This window comes from Rhinatrema bivittatum, chromosome 7 (genome assembly GCF_901001135.1).
Source record: "Rhinatrema bivittatum chromosome 7, aRhiBiv1.1, whole genome shotgun sequence".
Lineage (NCBI taxonomy): Eukaryota > Metazoa > Chordata > Amphibia > Gymnophiona > Rhinatrematidae > Rhinatrema > Rhinatrema bivittatum.
In genome coordinates, this window is record NC_042621.1 from 33,186,455 (window position 1) to 33,204,897 (window position 18,443).

Below are 18,443 nucleotides of genomic sequence, written 5' to 3' on the forward strand. Positions count from 1 at the left end.
CTGCCGTGGTGTTGTCCTTCCCGGCAATGTGGACGGCGGAGATGTCCTGAAGATTCGCCTCTGCCCAAGCCATCAGCGGGGCGATCTCCAGAGATACTTGTCGGCTTCTGGTTCCACCCTGACGGTTGATGTATGCCACCATGGTGGCGTTGTCGGACATCACTCTGACTGCTCTGTTCTTCAATCTGTGAGCCAATCGAAGGCATGCCAATCGGACTGCCCGGGCCTCTAGACGGTTGATGTTCCACGCTGACTCTTCTCTGTTCCACCGCCCTTGTGATGTGAGTTCCTCGCAGTGTGCTCCCCAGCCGCTCAGGCTGGCATCTGTGGTGAGCAAAGTCCACGTGGGTGAAGACACCTTGAACCCCCTGCTCATGTGATTGGACTGCAACCACCACCGCAACTGGGTCCGCACTCTGGTTGGCAGATGAAGGTGCGTGGAATAGTTCCGTAGCGGGGGCTCCAGCGAGAGAGCAGGGAGTGTTGTAGGGGTCTCATATGGGCCTTCGCCCAAGGTACCACTTCCAGGGTGGATGCCATGAGACCAAGAACCTGCAGATAATCCCAGGCTATGGGCCGACTGGCTCCCATCAAATACTGGATACGCTGCTGAAGTTTCAACTTTCTCTTGGAAGTGAGACTGACTGTGTCTGCCCGGGTGTCGAACTGTACTCCCAGGTATTCCAGTGACTGGGAAGGCTGTAGGCAGCTCTTGCTGAGGTTGATTATCCAGCCCAAGCTTTCCAGAAGGGTGATTACTCTGTCAGTTGTCTGAAGGCTCTCCTCTCGAGATTTCGCCCTGATCAGCCAGTCGTCTAGGTAGGGATCGACCAGAATTCCTTCCCTCCTGTGTGTCGCTGCTACCACTACGACCACCTTGGTGAATGTCCGTGGTGACGTGGCCAACCCGAAGGGCAGAGCCCGAAACTGGAAGTGGCATCCTAGAACCTTGAAGCGTAGGTAGCGCTGATGATCCGGATGGATCGGGATATGCAGGTATGCCTCTGACAGGTCTAATGCCGTGAGGAATTCTCCTGGCTGTACTGCAGCCTTGACGGAGCGCAGGGTCTCCATGCGAAACCTCGGTACCCGTAAGTATCGATTGACTGACTTGAGATCTAGCACAGGCCGAAAGGTGCCCCCTTTCTTGGGTACCATGAAATAAATGGAATAGTGTCCAGAATTCACTTCCCAGGCAGGTACTGGGATGATGCCTTTCAAGGACAGGAGCCTCGCCAGGGTAGCTTCCAATGCTGCCTTCTTGTGTATGGGACATGAAGATTCCACAAACTTGTCCGGAGGGAGATGATGAAAGTCCAGATAATATCCCTCCCAGATAATGGTGAGGACCCACTGGTCCGACGTGATCTCGACCCATCTGGGGTAGAAGAGGGTTAACCTGCCCCCTATGGCTCCGTCCCCCAGATGAATCGGCGGATTCTCATTGTGAGGCGCGGCCGGGACCCGAGCCTGGGCCTGCTCCCCTCTTGCGCTGCTTGGTCCGAAAGGACTGATTCCTGGCCTGAGGACGTGGTGCCTGGTAGCGACCCCTGTAAGGAGCAAAGCGCTGTGAACTCCTGCCCCTGGAGGGCTTTGGAAAGGCGCGCTGGCCCCTTCTGAACCGATCTTCCGGCAGTCTAGGCACTGGAGAGGCACCCCATGTACTGGCCAGTTTATCAAGGTCGCTGCCAAATAGGAAAGAGCCCTTAAAGCGCAATCTGGTGAGGCGTGTCTTTGAAGGCGCATCAGCTGACCATCTCCGGATCCAGAGCTGCCTCCTGGCAGCTACGGAGGATGAAATCCCCTTAGCTGTTGTCCGGACCAGGTCAGATGCAGCATCCGTGAGGAACGAAAGAGCTGACTCCATGTCTGCTGCTGGAGCGTTGTTCCTAACCTGTGACAAACAGGCACGCGTCACCACTGTGCAGCAGGTCGCGATCCGCAAAGATAGAGCTGCCACCTCAAAGGTCTGTTTCAGAATGGCGTCCAGTCGCCGGTCATGAGGCTCCTTGAGGGCCGTCCCCCCTTCAACTGGAATGGTAGTGCGCTTGACCACAGCGCTAATCAAGGCGTCCACCTGAGGGCACGCCAGCAGGTCCTGGATAGCCGGTGCCAATGGGTACATGCCCGTCAGGGCCCGGCCCCCTTTGAAGGAAGCCGCTGGTGCCGCCCATTCTAAATCTATCAGTTGTTGAGCTGCTTGCAAGAATGGAAAATGGCGGGCTGTAGGACGAAGACTTTCCAGCAGGGGGTTCTGCGCAGAGGGCACCGTAGCGCTGGGACCTGTAATATCCAACTCCGCCAGACACTGAGACACCAGGTTGGAGAGATCCTCCTTGGGGAAGAACCGCCTCATGGTTCTATATGGCTCAATCCCTGGGGGAAGCTCCCCCTCGTCCGGGAGTTCGGACTAGTCCGGTGAAACCTCCTGGTCCGATTGATCTGGACTGTCCAGCGGCGGGAGGTCCCGCTCACGATAAGGGCGTGAGGGTCCAGGAACGGGATCCACAGGAGCTGCCACCGCAGCAGCAGCCGCAGCAGCCGCCGCAGTCGCAGCCACCGCAGGAACCGCAGCAACTGCAGGAACAACAGGAACAGTAGGAACCACAGGGCCAGGACGGGAAGCCGTTTGCATCTGTACAAAGGCATGAATCCCCTTAAAGAGATCCACCCAGGAAATGGAAGCAGCCTCTAATCGCTGGGGTACAAGATCCCCCGGGATTCCCGATTGGTCGAGACTGCCCGCTAAATCCGGGGTAGCCCCTGGGGAACTGTCAGCAAATCGTGGCTGAGACTGGGCCTGGCTTGAGGGTCCCACGGCCTCCTCACATTGGGCACATAGGGAGTCTGGCTCTTCACTGGGCGTGGCTCTAAGCTGGCATGCAGAGCAGAGGCCAAGGGCTTTAATGCCTGAGGCAGGCGGCGCCGCAGCTGAAGACGCTGATGCGTTCTGTTCCATTGAAAGAGAAGCGGCAATAATATATGTTTAATATAACAGGCGCGCAATAATAATATGCGGCAGCAATAGGCGCTTAATACAACAAGCGCACAAGAATAATAATATGCGGCAGCAATAGGCGCTTAATACAACAGGCGCACAAGAATAATAATATGCGGCAGCAATAGGCGCTTAATACAACAGGCGCACAATAAGAATAATATGCGGCAGCAATATGCGCTTAGTACAACAGGCGCACAAAAATAATAATATGTTCTCAGCACTAGGCGGTCATGAAAACAGCTCAATTGTATGCAATATGCTCTCAGCAATATGCCACCAACAATACACGCTTAAAGGCTTTCAATAAGCGCTCAGCAATAAGCGATTAGCAATATACGCTCAATGGCATTCAATAGGCGTTCAGCAATTATCGATTAGCAATACACGCTCAATGGCATTCAATAGGCTTTCAGCAATAAGCGATTAGCAATACACGCTCAATGGCATTCAATAGGCTTTCAGCAATAAGCGATTAGCAATATACGCTCAATGGCATTCAATAGGCTCTCAGCAATATGCGGTTAGCAATATACGCTCAATGGCATACAATATGCTCTTAGCAATATGCGGTTAGCAATACATGCTCAATGGCATTCAATAGGCTTTCAGCAATAAGCGATTAGCAATATACGCTCAATGGCATTCAATAGGCTCTCAGCAATAGGCGGTCAGCAATACACGCTCAGTGGCCTTCAATATGCTCTTAGCAATAAGGCAATATACGCACAAGGAGAAATAGAGCCGCGCCTATTACGGGCGCTCAATACCTGAACAAGGCCCACAAAATGGCGCCCTCCACGGCATGCCACGCCGCCGATCCTCTGTTCCTCGGAGACCAGAAATAAGAGATGTACGCCTTACCTGATCCTCGGCGCTTCCCGGCTGGAACCCGGGCGGTCTCCGGCTGCGGGGGGAGAGGGCAAGTACCTTTACCGCCACGTTTGAGGATATGCACCCGCTTGCTCGTCCACGCCGGGACCGAGGCGCCTCGAAAGCCTCACCCGAACCTCGCCCGGGAGCTGTGTCCCTGCCGCGATTCGGCCACCGGACCGAGGACTTACACCTCTGGGGGATCACGGAAATCACCCCGGGAAACTCTACTGGGGGAGGGACCTTAAGGTATCACCGCAGGAGTGCGGGGCTCGATGCAATAGAAGTTTTAGTAAGTAGAAAAAGAAAAGAAAAAGTAGATTTGGAAAACACGCTCAGCAAGCGTGCAGGCTCTCCAAACTGCTTTGGAGACGGAAATTACTAAGTTGCTACGCTTCCTGTGGGGATATATACCCCGTGCTGACGTCAGATCCGTCTCCAACTGCTAGCACGCGGATACTATCCCATTTGTTCTGAGTCCATCTGGCTACACGCCAGGAAAGTCTTTTTCTGTCTCCATCTGCTAGAGGGGAGGCAAAACCCAGCTGTCCTGGACTGATCCGGGTACATACAGGGAATCGGCTTGTACATTCTCGACTCCGGCAATATGAGATGCCGATATTTGGACTAAATGCTGTTCTGCCCACAGGATCAGGTCCTGAATTCCCAGCAACACCACATGGCTCTTGGTGCCTCCTTGCCTATTTATATAGGCTACTGTTGTCGCACTGTCCGAGACAACTCACACCGACCATCCCTGAAGTAAAGGCTGAAAGGCAAGCAAAGCCAAACGCACCGCACTGGCTTCCAAGCGATTGATAGACCAAGATGCTTCTACATTCGATCAGATCCCCTGAGCCGCTTGACTGACAAACTGCTCCCCAACCAGAGAGACTTGCATCTGTGGTCAGGATCACCCAATCCGGAATCTCCAAGGATACACCCTGCAGGAGGTTGGGTGTGTGTTGCCACCACAACAGACTGTCCTTGGCCTCCGGAGGGAGAAGAACGGGCTGGTGATACTTCGCCGACACTGGACTCCACTGGGCCAGAAGTGCTCTCTGAAGGGGACGCATATGAGCAAAGGCCCACGGCACCAGGTCCAAGGTGGAAGTCATGGAACCAAGGACCTGTAACACATCCCAAGCTCTGGGAACTCGATAAGGAGGGAGCTTTTCGCCCCATTCTTCGGGACCACAAAGTAAATCGAATACCACCCCGTTTGAAGTTCCTCCGGAGATCCCGGAACCACGAACCAAGAGCTGCAACCTGTGCAAAGCCTCCCGCACTGCCTTGCGCTTCTGCAGTGAGCCGCAGGGGGAAATTAGGAACAGGTCACGGATGGGCCAAGCAAATTCTAAAGCGTAACCGTCCCTGATCATACAGAGTACCCACTGATCCTGTGTGACCTTGGCCCACTCCCCGTAAAAACATGCTAGTCGATCTCCTATAAAAGGAACGGCGGAGTGGGCCAGCCTCCTTTCATTGAGCTGATTTGGCTCCGGTATTGCTGGAGGTCCTGAAGGGTCTACGGCCCCCTCGAAAGGACTGCCCCCAGGACTGACCTCTAGGCAAAAAAGACCTCTATGCTGCCACCGCAGGGCGCGGTTGACGAAACCTGCGATTGTCCCAAAAACGCGGCCGAATGGGAAAACTCCTCCTACCCCGAGATCTATCTTCTGGCAAGCGAGCCACCTTAGTGTCTCCTAATTGCTTCACAATCTGATCCAAATCCTCCCCAAACAGGAGACGACCCTTAAATGGTAAAGACGCCAGCTGGGACTTAGAAGAAACATCCGCGGACCAGTTACAAAGCCAGAGCAGGTGCCTTGCTGACACTGCAGCCCCCATAATACAGGAGGACGTCCGAACCACATCGTACAATGCATCTGCTACAATGTTGAGATTACTTACCTGATAATCTCCTTTTCCTTAGTGTATGCAGATGGACTCAAAACAAGTGGGATATAGTGTGCTCGTGCTAGCAGTTGGAGACGGATCTGACGTCAGCACGGGTACATATACCCCCACAGGAAGTGTAGCAATTCAGTAATCTTCCTTGCAAAAGCTTTTATGGATATATGTGTGACTGACCGATCGTTTAAATGAACAGGATTACCCTGACCAATTGATGGTAGCTGGAGACTGCCAGTGTTCTCAACCGGAAGGTGTCGACACCCGGCAGGGTGGAAGCCCTATATAAGCAAACATGGCTTACCGTGAGTCGGCGAATCCCCATGTATACTGGCAGCCGGGCGGGATGCTGAGTCCATCTGCATACACTAAGGAAAAGGAGATTATCAGGTAAGTAATCTCAACATTTCCTAGCATGTAGCAGATGGACTCAAAACAAGTGGGATGTACAAAAGCTACTCCCGGACTGGGCGGGAGGCTGCCCGAGGTCCGTTTAGGATTGCCCTCGCAAATGCTGTGTCCTCCCTGGCCTGAACGTCCAGACGGTAGAATCTGGAGAAGGTATGGAGGGAGGACCACGTCGCTGCTTTACATATCTCTGCAGGTGACAGCATCCTAGTTTCTGCCCAAGAGGCTGCTTGCGCTCTGGTAGAATGAGCCTTGACCTGTAGAGGAGGTGGTTTTCCCGCCTCTACGTAGGCCGCCTTGATAACTTCTTTGAACCAGCGGGAGATGGTTGGCCATGAGGCCGCTTCTCCTTGCTTCTTCCCGCTGTGAAGGACGAACAGATGGTCCATCTTTCGTACTGCTTCTGACATTTCCAAGTATCTGGCCATTATTCTGCCGATGTCGAGATGACGCAGTATTCGACCTTCTTCTGACTTCTTCAAACATTCCGTGGTTGGCAAGGATATGGTTTGGTTGAGGTGAAATTGGGAGACTACTTTGGGTAAGAAGGAAGGAACCGTGCGAAGATGGATAGCCTCTGGAGTGATTCTGAGGAACGGATCATGGCAGGACAGTGCTTGTAGCTCTGAGATGCGGCGTGCGGAACATACAGCCAGCAAGAACACCATCTTCAAGGTCAACAAACGGAGAGACAGGCCTCGAAGGGGTCTGAAAGCGGATCCCGCTAGAAATTCCAACACTAGGTTGAGGTTCCTCAGGGGCACTGGCCACTTCAGCGGCGGGCGAATGTGTTTGACTCCTTTCAGGAAACGTGAAACGTCTGGGTGTGTGGCGATGCTGTTGCCGTCACTCCGGGGACCGTAGCAGGATAGCGCTGCCACTTGAACTTTGATGGAACTGAGGGACAGACCCTTCTGAAGTCCATCTTGCAGGAAATCCAAAATGATAGGGATCTTAGCGGCATGTGGATTGGTGCCGTGAGTTTCGCACCAGGCTTCAAATACTCTCCAGATCCTTATACAAGTTAGTGATGTGGAGAACTTGCGTGCTCGGAGGAGAGTATCTATTACCGGCCCAGAGTATCCTCGTTTCTTCAATCTAGCCCTCTCAAGAGCCAGACCATAAGAGAGAATTGAGCTGGATCCTCGTGGAGGATGGGACCTTGCCACAGCAGGTCCCTGTGTGGAGGCAGGGGTAGTGGATTCCCCGCCAGTAGTATTCTCATATCTGCGTACCAGGGTCTTCTTGGCCAGTCCGGTGCCACTAAAAGAACTAGGCCTCTGTGCCGCTGAATCTTGTGTATAGTGGCGCCCAGCAGGGGCCATGGAGGAAAGGCATATAGCAGGATCCCCTGAGGCCATGGCTGTACCAGGGCATCGATCCCCTGGGATAGAGGATCCCGCCTGCGGCTGAAATATCTGGGTACCTGAGCGTTGGACCTGTCCGCTAGTAGGTCCATGCCCGGCATCCCCCACCGATCCACAATCATCTGGAAAGCTGAGGGCGACAGCTGCCATTCCCCTGGATGTAGGCTTTCTCTGCTGAGGAAGTCTGCCAAGGCGTTGTCCTTCCCGGCGATGTGGATGGCGGAGATATCCTGGAGATTTGCTTCCGCCCAAGTCATCAGGGGGGCTATTTCTAAGGATACCTGTTGGCTTCTGGTTCCGCCCTGTCGGTTGATGTATGCCACAGTGGTGGCATTGTCTGACATCACTCTGACCGCTCTGTTGCGAAGTCTTTGGGCAAATCGCAGGCACGCTAGCCTGACTGCCCGTGCCTCTAGTCGGTTGATGTTCCACCCCGACTCTTCTCTGTTCCACCACCCTTGGGCGGCGAGTTCTTCGCAATGTGCTCCCCATCCGTTCAGGCTGGCATCCGTAGTGAGCAGGGTCCAGGTAGGGGAGGACATTCTTGACCCCCCGGCTCATGTGGCCGGGCTGCAATCACCACCGTATCTGATTCCGCACTCTGGCTGGTAGAGGTAGGTGTGTGGTGTAGTTCTGTGATCGTGGGCTCCATCGAGATAGGAGGGCGCATTGTAATGGTCTCATATGAGCCCGTGCCCATGGTATCACCTCCAGAGTGGATGCCATAAGGCCGAGGACCTGTAAGTAATCCCAAGCTGTGGGCCGAGTGGCGCTCAGCAGGGCTTGCAGACGATTCCAGAGCTTTGATCTTCTCTTGGAGGTCAGGCTGACCCTGTCTTCCTGGGTGTCGAATCGGACTCCTAGGTATTCCAGCGACTGAGAAGGCTGTAGGGAACTTTTGTTCAAGTTTACAACCCATCCTAGGCTTTCCAGAAGAGCTATAACTGTTGGTTGCCTGGCAGCTCTCCTCCGGTGACTTCGCCCAGATCAGCCAATCGTCCAGGAAGGGATGGACGAGGATTCCCTCCTTCCTGAGGGACGCTGCCACTACTATTATGACCTTGGTAAAGGTCCGCGGCGCGGTGGCTAACCCGAAGGGTAAAGCTCGGAACTGGAAGTGCTGGTCCAGGACATTGAAGCATAAATAGCGCTGATTATCCCGATGGATTGGGATATGCAGGTAGGCTTCCGACAGATCTAGGGATGTGAGAAACTCCCCTGGCTGTACTGAATTTTTGACAGACCTCAGAGTTTCCATGCGAAAGCTGGGGACCCGTAGGTATCGGTTGACTGACTTGAGGTCCAGGACGGGCCGGAAAGTGCCCTCCTTCTTGGGCACGATGAAATAAATGGAATAATGCCCAGAATTCATCTCCCTTGCAGGCACTGGGATTATGGCCTTTAGGGACAGGAGCCTCCGCAAAGTGACTTCTAGGGCCGTCCTCTTGATAGGCGAACAAGGAGATTCCACAAACCTGTCCGGCGGAAGCCGAAGAAAATCCAGGTAATACCCCTCTTGGATGATGGCGAGGACCCACTGATCCGAGGTAATCTCCACCCACCTGCGGTAGAAAAGGGACAGCCTGCCCCCGTGGCCGCGACCCCCGGATGGGTCGGCTGATTGTCATTGTGGGGTACGGCCGGGACCCGAACCCGAGCCGGTTCCCCTCTTGTTGTGCTTAGGCCGAAAGGACTGGTTCCTGGCCTGTGAACGAGGTGCTTGGTAGTGAGTCCTGTAAGGGTTGAAGTGCTGAGAGTTTCTACCTCTGGATGGTCTGGGGAAGGGGCGCTGGTTCCTCCTTGACCGGTCTTCTGGTAGACGGGGTAATGGAGAGGCGCCCCATTTATTGGCCAGTTTCTCAAGGTCACTGCCGAACAGGAGGGATCCCTCAAAGGGCATTCTCGTGAGGCGCGTCTTGGAGGAGGAGTCGGCCGACCAATTACGTAGCCAGAGCTGTCTCCTGGCCGCCACTGAGGATGACACTCCCTTGGCTGCCGTACGGACTAGGTCGGAGGCTGCATCAGTGAGGAATGAGAGAGCTGATTCCATTTCCTCTCCCAGGGTGTTGCTCCTAGCCTGTGATAAACAGGAACATGCCACCACGGTGCAGCAGGTCGCAATCCGTAGGGACATGGCTGCCACCTCAAAGGCTTGTTTCAGAATGGTGTCCATGCGCCGGTCATGTGTATCCTTGAGGGCCGTCCCCCCCCCCCCCCCTCCACTGGAATGGTGGTGCGCTTCACAATTGCGCTAACCATGGTGTCTACCTGGGAGCACGCCAGCTTCTCCTTGGTTGCCGGGTCTAAGGAATACATGCCAGCCAAGGCCCAACCCCCTTTGAATGAGGCCTCCGGCGTATTCCATTCCAGATCGATTAACTGCTGAGCTACTTGTAGGAGTGAAAAATGGTGAGACGTTTGGCGCAGGCCCTCCAACAGGGGGTTCATTCTCGGTTCCTCTGGGGCATCATGGCCCGGAAGAGCCAGTTCCGACAGGTATTGAGAGATCAGGCCTGGGAAATCCCCTCTCAAGAAGAAGCGCCTCATGGTCCGATATGGTTCAACCCCCGAGGGAAGTTCTCCCTCCTCGGGGGACTCGTCTTCTTCCTCAGGGCAATCTGAATCCCCATAAGTGGGGGTCCCGGGTGGCGCGTGGCCGTGCCTAGGCCTTGAGGGTCCAGGGGCCGGGTCACCCGGTATGTATGGACCCGCTCGGGGAGCAGCCTGCATTGAGACAAAGGCATGAATCCCCTTGAATAATTCCACCCAGGAGAGCGAAGCAGGATCTGGTCTAAGGGGTACCAGGTCCCTCGGGGTCCCCGGCTGCTCACTACTGCCGGCTAGGTCCGGGGTGTTCCCTGAGGAACTGGCAAGTACGCTGGGCTGTGACCGGTCCTGGCCTGCTTCCTCGCTCTGTGTAGCTCTGAGGTTGCATGCTGAGCAGAGGCTCATGCCTGATGTTGGAGGGGCCAGCTCCGCTGATGCCTGGGCTCTCTTACTCTCCATGTGCGTCTAGGAACGGACGCTTATCAGCGGGCGCCTATAAACGTGCGCTTTACACCATGCGCCTAACAAACCAGGCAGAAAAATGGCGACCTCCGTGGCGGATTGCCACCTAGGCAGACTCTGCAAAGCCTCACTTCCTCGGAGACCAAGTAAAGATGTATGCCTTACCTTGTCTTCGGCGCTTCCCGGTTGCGATCCGGGCGGTCTCCGGCTGCGGGGGGAGAGGGTAAGTACCGTCACCGCCGCACTCGAGGAAGTGCACCCGCTGCCTCTGGGCCGCACCCGAACTCGTCTCGCTCGGGGGCCATGTCCACGCCGGGACCGAGGCTGCCTCTATGCCGCGCCCGAGCCCTTCTCACTCGGGGGCTAGGTCCCTGCCGCGAGCCGGCCACCGGACCGAGGCACTTACCTCCGAGGGACCACGGAAATCGCCTCGGGAAACTCAACTGGGGGAGGGACCGACTGGTATCACCGCAGGAGTGCGGGGCTCATCTTCATGTAGGTTTCTTCTATGAATTTAGTCGTGTAGAATTTGGAAACACACTTAGCGAGCGTGAGGGAGCTCCAAACTGCTTTGGAGACGGAAATTACTGAATTGCTACACTTCCTGTGGGGGTATATGTACCCGTGCTGACGTCAGATCCGTCTCCAACTGCTAGCACGAGCACACTATATCCCACTTGTTTTGAGTCCATCTGCTACACGCTAGGAAAACGCAATTGTTGCTTCCAACCGGTCTGCCTGAGCTGCTTGCAAACCAGGAGGCGTCTGCTCCTCTTGGGAATGCTGCACCCAGCGTAAGCATGCCCTCTGCATGAGGCTGGAACAAATAGCCGCGCAGAGACTCAAAGCCAAAACCTCAAAAGTCCTTTTGAGCTCAATCTCCAGCTTGTGATCTTGGACGTCCTTCAGAGCTGCCGCTCCCGCAACTGGGATGGTCGTCTTCTTCGTGACGGCAGAGACCGCGGCATCCTCCTTAGGGAGGGCAAACAACTCTAGGGTCTGTTAGCCCAACCGATTCTCAGACCCGCGACTGGATTATTCCACTCCTGCTCCACCAACGTCTTAGTGGCTTCATGGTACGCGAACCCGGAGGAGGGACGCCGCATGCCCTGTAAAACTGGATCCGCACCGTCCTTGCGAGAGTCATCAGGCGGAGACTGGAGACCCAGTTCCTCCAGAACCTGAAGAATGAGCAGCACCAGTTCTTCTCTGCGGAACAACCGTAGGATCTTGGGGTCATCCCCCTCTGCCGCAGGCCCAGGATCCAGATCATCACCTTGACTGGCGTCCACCGAGTACCGGCAAGTGACATCCATGGGCCTGTGGGATCCCCCTGTGGCACTGCTGTGGGCACACGCAACACTCTAGTGGGCACAGTGCCTACCTGTGACGCCCCGTGCCGTGCCCTGACCTGCGCCAGAGTCAGGCAGCGACCCATCCTGGGACAAACCAGGTTCTGGAGCAAGGGGGGCGGGGGGTGCTGACCCCCTCCACCAGACCCCGACCCCCTCATACTGTGCCAAAAATGCCTTGTGCATAAAAAGCACAAATTCAGGCGAAAAAAGAGCCGGAGCACGCCCACTGTCAACAGGAGGCAAAAAGTGCCCCCCCCCCCAGGGTTCTACCGGGGCCTCCTGCCCCTCAAGAGGACCTGGGAGCACTGGGGAAAGAACTGGAGGAAGATCCTCTCCAGGCTCTGAAAACATAGACCTGACCGCTGCGGGATCCAAGGTCGCCGCCGTATCCGCGGTTACCGCATCAGGACGCCTCACCGGGACAGAAGAGCTTGGAGCTGCAAGGGAAGGAGAAGAAACACCTCTCCGCCATGGCAATTCAGACGCGACGGAGTCGACCCGCACGCGCAACAAGCCACCCCCCTCACCATCGCATCGCTGGCGGCCTGACAAACAAGCAAGTGAAAAAAAACGAAAACACCGAGGAAAACCCACCGAAACCGCACTGGGGGGGGGGGGGAGGAGAAGAGAGTCGACCCAAGCTGTCATCCCTACCTGTTCCTGCTACCTCACTTTTTTTTTTTTTTTTTTTAAACTTTACTGCTCTAAAAGCAGCCTCACAGAAAAGTTCCTCCTCCTAGTACTAAAGAGAGCTGTCCAACTCAATTCAGCAGGATAATTAAAACAGGAGAGGAAAGTGAGGAAAACCAATTTGGGAGCCAACTCGTGAAAGGGAGGGATCCGGACCACCGGATGTGTACCTCACGGTTTCTTGGGGAGCGGGTGTACAAAAGGGTCACCGACCCCTGGGTGGAAGGCTCAACTTAGAATCCAAAAATAAAAAAAAATAAAATAAAATACTGGACCAAACTGCAGGTTTAAGCATCAGTCACCCACTGCTGGAGACAGAGAAATACTGGGGAACTGCAGGTGGCAACAGGGTATATAAAGCTGTGTCAATTTTACTTTCTCTGTCTCCGCCTGCTGGCACGGATGAATAAACCCAGAAGATGGACTGATCCTGTACGTACAGGGAAAGAAGCCATTACTGCAGAAAACCACATCAAAGCACGTCTGGAGTTTGCCAGAAAGCATCAGAGTGACCCAGCTAAAATGAAGCTTTCTGGCCAAAATTCAAAATGCAGGACAATGATCCCAAGCACAAGGCCAAAGCAACACAGGAGTGATTGAACAACAAAATGCTGCTTGCATAAGTATTCAACCCCTTCAGACTTCAGTAGAGTAGCCTAGTAGTTATGAACCAGGAAACCAAGGTTCAAGTCCCACTGTTGCTCCTTGTGACTTTGGTAAGCCTCAGGTACAAACTTTTTTTTTTTTTTTTTTTATTATTTATAATTTTCAATTTTACATTATTGAAATCCTTCCATATAAAGTTGCATTACATAATGTCACATATTATTAAATCATACAATCTTAAATGTTTGAAAAAAGAAAAATATTTATCTTTTATATAATATCTCTAATTATAAACCTCAACAGCAAACTATATAAAGGGGATTTACACATTACCCTTAAAATAAAATATCACCCAAGAAGGCAAACCAAATATTGACAGGAGCCCTAAGGAAAAGAAAAAACTTTTTCAGAAATAGGCTTAACATAATTTACTCACAGTGATAATAACAAATTGACCTTCTAACTCTGGACATTGGGAGAAGAGGTTGCTGGCCTACGGGCTTCAATAAACTGTTTTAACTGTTCAACTTGGAAAAACACAAAAGTTTCATCACCTTTCTTTAGTAGACATTTACAAGGATACCGCAATGAAAACACAAAACCTAATGAAATAACATCTTGTCTGTATGATAAAAACTCTTTCCTGCGGTATTGAGTAATCGGGGCCATATCAGGATATATCCTGATTTCCTGATCACAGAATTTCACAGGAAAATTCCTAAAATAATTTCTCATTACATTCATAACATCTTGTGTTGTAATAAACGACACTAGAAGTACTTTCCTGTCAATTATCTCCACATTTGAGGATTCTAAAAACCCAGTCAAATTTAAAGGTATTTCAACATTATTTTCATTTCTAGCAGTTGCCCTATTTGTTAGAAATCTGCAAAAATTTATAGAGGGAATGTTTTGTTCAGTAAATCCTAGGCCCACCGATAGAAATTTCTTTAGAGTAGTATAAGGCATTTCCCACATAATGTGGGGGAAATTTAGAATTCTCACATTCAATTTTCTAAGTCCATTTTCAAGTAACTCCAAGCGTCTCGAAGATGTTAACTGCTCCTTTATAATAACAGAACTAACTTTAGCATTTGTTTGAAGCTTATTTTCAATTTCAGTAATCTTATTTGTCAAAGTGGTTCCTTGTTCCTGGATCCCGAGTATCTTCTGTTGCATATTGTAGTTAAGTGAATCTACTTTTTTTTCCAATCTGGTTAACGAAAGTCCCTGGCCTGCCACCAAGTCCCATATGGCCTCGAGTGTCACAGCCCCTGGCCTCGATGTCCCCGACGCAGACTCACCAACAGTAACCGGGAGAATGATGTTTTCTCCGGCTTCTCGAGCCTCTCCTTCCACTACCAGGGGCTCTCCCGGTGCACCAGACCCCTCTCCAAATTCCTCGGGGTCCAGTTGCATCCGTGCCGGTCCTTCTCCCTCTGCTGTTCCGGAGCTCTCTCCCTCCAGCTCTGGCGCCCCGGAAACATCGTCCGAGTGCGACTGGGCAGCAGCTCCTACGGGGTCGCGTTGCACCGGAGGTGCGCGAAGGTCAGGGCTGAGGGACGTCTCTGCCGGCGACGCACTCCGCTCTCCTGTAGCAGGGCTCGCAATGGCCTCCTCGGCTCCCTCCAAATTCACTGTTTGGGCCAGAAAACGCACGATGTCGAGCTGGCTGGGTCCAGGTAGGGGCTCTGGAGGGAATACCCTCACCTTTCCCTTTCTCTTAGAGGGCATTATCTATCGAAGAAAAAACTTTTCAGAGAAGTTTAGAGAGAGCTGGCGTTTCACTGAACCGTTATGCCGCCATCTTCCTCAGGTACAAACTTAAATTATAAACCCTCTGAGAATAGGGAAATACCTATAGTACCTGAATGTAATCCACTTTGAAGTGCTGCAAAAAGTGGAATAAATCTAGTACTTTATAGAACCACCTTTTGCAAGAACAACAACTTAATTCTCTGGTGTAAATTTCTACCTGCTTTGCACACTATTTGGGAGCTATTTTTGCCCATTCTTCCTGGCAGATATGCTCCAGGTTGTTTAGATTGGTTGGATGACATTATGGCCTGCAATTTTCAAATTGTGCCACAGATTTTTGATTGGACTGAGATCTGGACTTTGATTTTCCATTGTAGAACATTCACCTTTTTTCAATTTTAAATTTTATTTTACAAAAAATGCAGAGAAATAAATAATTTTACTTTAAGAGCATATTGGTTTACAATAAACAAACTATCTGGAACAATGTATGTGTCATTTGTAATCCACACAAATCTGCTGACTTTCTAGGGTTCGAATATTTTGCAAGCCACTGTATGCATGCAATCTGTAAAACATCGATGCATCCGATACTGGCACTACATGGTGAAAGTCCTAGTGGAACGTTATTCTCGTTTCCCCGCTATACATTTTTTAAGGATACATACCTGACGCCTGGGGAAAGTAAGTCTCTGCTTCCCGACTCTGTTGCATCTTGGCTCCATTATCATCCTGCAAGGTATCAGCCCCGATTTCACCATCTGTCCCAACCTCACTGTCTTGGCAACCCACTCTGGCCCGATTGCCACCAGCTGCCTGCAGAGGTCTACTTCGGCATCTACTTGGCCCACCCCGTTGTCTACCTTCTGTGTGCCGGTCCAGTCTACGTGCCTGTCCCACTGTCAGAAAACGCCCACGCCGATCCCGCTTCATTTACACTCGGTAGGAATGCCAAATCCAACCCAGGGACTGGCACAAACACCAATAAACACTCACTCACCACCCTTGCTCCTGCTCAGAGACGGACACCCACTCACCACCCTCGCTCCTTCTGCAGAGAGACAGCCACTCACCACCCCAACTCCTGTCCCAGATAGGGGCATTCACTCACCCTCCTGACTCCTGCCCCAGAAAGGGGAACCCACTCACCACCCCGATCCTACCCAGAGAGGGGCACCCTTCCTGCCCCAGAGAGGGGCACCCACCCTAACTCCTGTCCCAGACACTGATTATCAGTCACCGCCGTCCCCCCTCCAAAAATTGACACCCGAGTACCTGCCTCCCAAACTACAGCAACCGCCGCTAGATACCAAAAGCCTCCCACGCCCCCAATGCCCTCCTCCCAGTCCTCTCTCTTTCCTTCCTAGTCCCGGTGAAGGAGCGGCGGAGCTCAGCTCTCCATCTGCAGCTTCAGCAACGGTTAGACGGGGCCTGAAAAGAGGGATCCATGGAGGCCAGCGCGGGAGAGAGCGCCACATACAGGCACGGAGGACTCAGTGCAGGGACCCGGGGAGAGAGCACCACCTACAAACCCGGAGACGAAGAGAGAGGGGGAAACGGCGTCAGTCGCGTACAACTCAATGCACAAGAGAGGAGAGACAGCGCCACCTGCAGAGGATTCAGTGCAGGGAAGTGAGAGAAGGCCACCTACAGGCACAGAGTGCAGGAAAGGGATACAGCGCCACTTGCAGCCCCGGAGGGCTCAGTACACAAAGTGACAATACCACCTACAGGTTTGGGGGACTCAGTGCCAGTAGTCAGAGGACAGATACCATCTACAGGCCTGGGAGATCCAGTTCAGTGAGAGAGGAGACAGCGTCACCTGTATCCCCGGGGGAACTCAGTGCAGGGAATGAGGAGACAGCGCCCTTGCAAGAATGGGAACTCCCTGCAATAGTTATTTCACCATGTCAGTTCCTACCCATTCTCCTGGGACAGCAGAAAACTCAGAATCATACAATTTCTGATTTTGTAGCATATACGTGGTGCATAAAGTCCAGCAGCTTCAGCGGCCAGTCCAAATCAATAGCAGATATTAATGGGGCAAGGGGAGGGATCTATTTCCTGACGCTTATTCCTAACAGAGGCTGGCCCAAGGAGAAGCATGTGAAATGAGTGAAACTCAATTCTTCCACAATTCTCCCCCACCCCCTTATAAGGGATGAATTCTCAATATCCCCAGAGGAGTATTATTCTTTGGCCTACCTTAGATGGAACCCCCTACCCAGATACATAGTATTTAATATTAATACAAATGCATTAAAATTTTCATAATCCACATTTTTAATATTCTGAGAAATAACATTGTTCCCCCTCCATTCTAATTTGGAAAATAGAACCTGGAAAATGGAGTCAGAAGAGAGACAAAATGAAAGAAGAGGGTATGACAACTAAAACAAGAAGGAGAAAATCTTCATTTTCATCAGACTATTATTGAAACTATTACATTGGATTTTCAATGGCACAGCTCAGCTCCTATGATTCCTTGTACTTAGTATTTAAAAGTAAAATACAGCAAATGTTCTTTTGATATACAGTATGTGAATGACATTTATGTTAATTAGATGTCTTACCATTGCACCAGGAATTAAATTGGGCAGACTAGATGGGCTTAATATCTCTCAATTGCCATCACATTTTCTGTTTCTATATTTGTTCGGGATAGAGGACCTGTAGAAGTAATATCTGCTGCTTTGCCCCAGTCAGTCCTGGATTTGTCAATAGGCACACTAGGTCTGTGCCTAAGGCAGCAGAAATCTGGCGGGGGGGGGGGGGGGGGGGGGGGGGTGCAGCAGGCTGGCTGAAGATTTGCTGCTTTTCAATTGTGCTAAAGCACTCAGCAGAGAACAGCACTCTGTTTCCTGATCCAGCCCCTCCGGGCAGCATGCAGGGAACAGAAGAGCAGGGGTCATTTTGAGGGAGACTAGGAGGGGCCGAGCAGAGATCATTGAAGGGTGAGAAAAGAGGCTGGGAAATGAGAGCAGGATTGGCTGAGAGCATAGTAAGTGTGTGAGAGAGAAGGGATTATTGTCAAGTATATGTGTGTGTATGCGTATGTCATATTGGGTTGGATGTTAACAGAGAGGATGCAAGGAGGGAGCAGGACCAGAACATGGTAGGGACACCTCCCTCCCCAACTCCCCACCCACTGGAATTCAAATCCTTCCTCCTTTGATCTTGGAACCTCCATTTCTTCCTACCTCTCCCTTCTCCCCTGATCCTGGAACCCTCTGCCCAACCCTTCCTACTCCCTTCTCCTCTTCCTCAATCCAAGAACCTCCCCCACTCTCTCCCTCCTTTTCCTCAGTCCAGAATTGTCTTCATTTCCTATCCTCCCCATCCCTAGTCCTTTTTTCCTCCCTTTCTCCTCACCCCATTCCTGAACTTCCTCCCTTTCTCCTCTCCCCATTCCTGAACTTCCTCCCTTCCTCTCCCATTCCAAGGTCTCCTCCCTGTACTGATACT

At 52.2% G+C, this 18,443-nt stretch overlaps 1 protein-coding gene across 1 annotated transcript in view; it reads right to left on the minus strand.

Moving 5' to 3' along the window:
• The window catches only part of LOC115096147 (zinc finger protein 276-like), a 32,155-nt gene extending 15,586 nt beyond the window's left edge, over positions 1 to 16,569 (minus strand). The window contains exon 1 of the mRNA XM_029610658.1: positions 15,647 to 16,569. Within this exon, the coding sequence (XP_029466518.1) occupies positions 15,647 to 15,911 (265 nt within the window). The 5' untranslated portion in view covers positions 15,912 to 16,569. The remainder of the gene's footprint in view (positions 1 to 15,646) is intronic.
• Between the last annotated feature and the right edge of the window lie 1,874 nt (positions 16,570 to 18,443).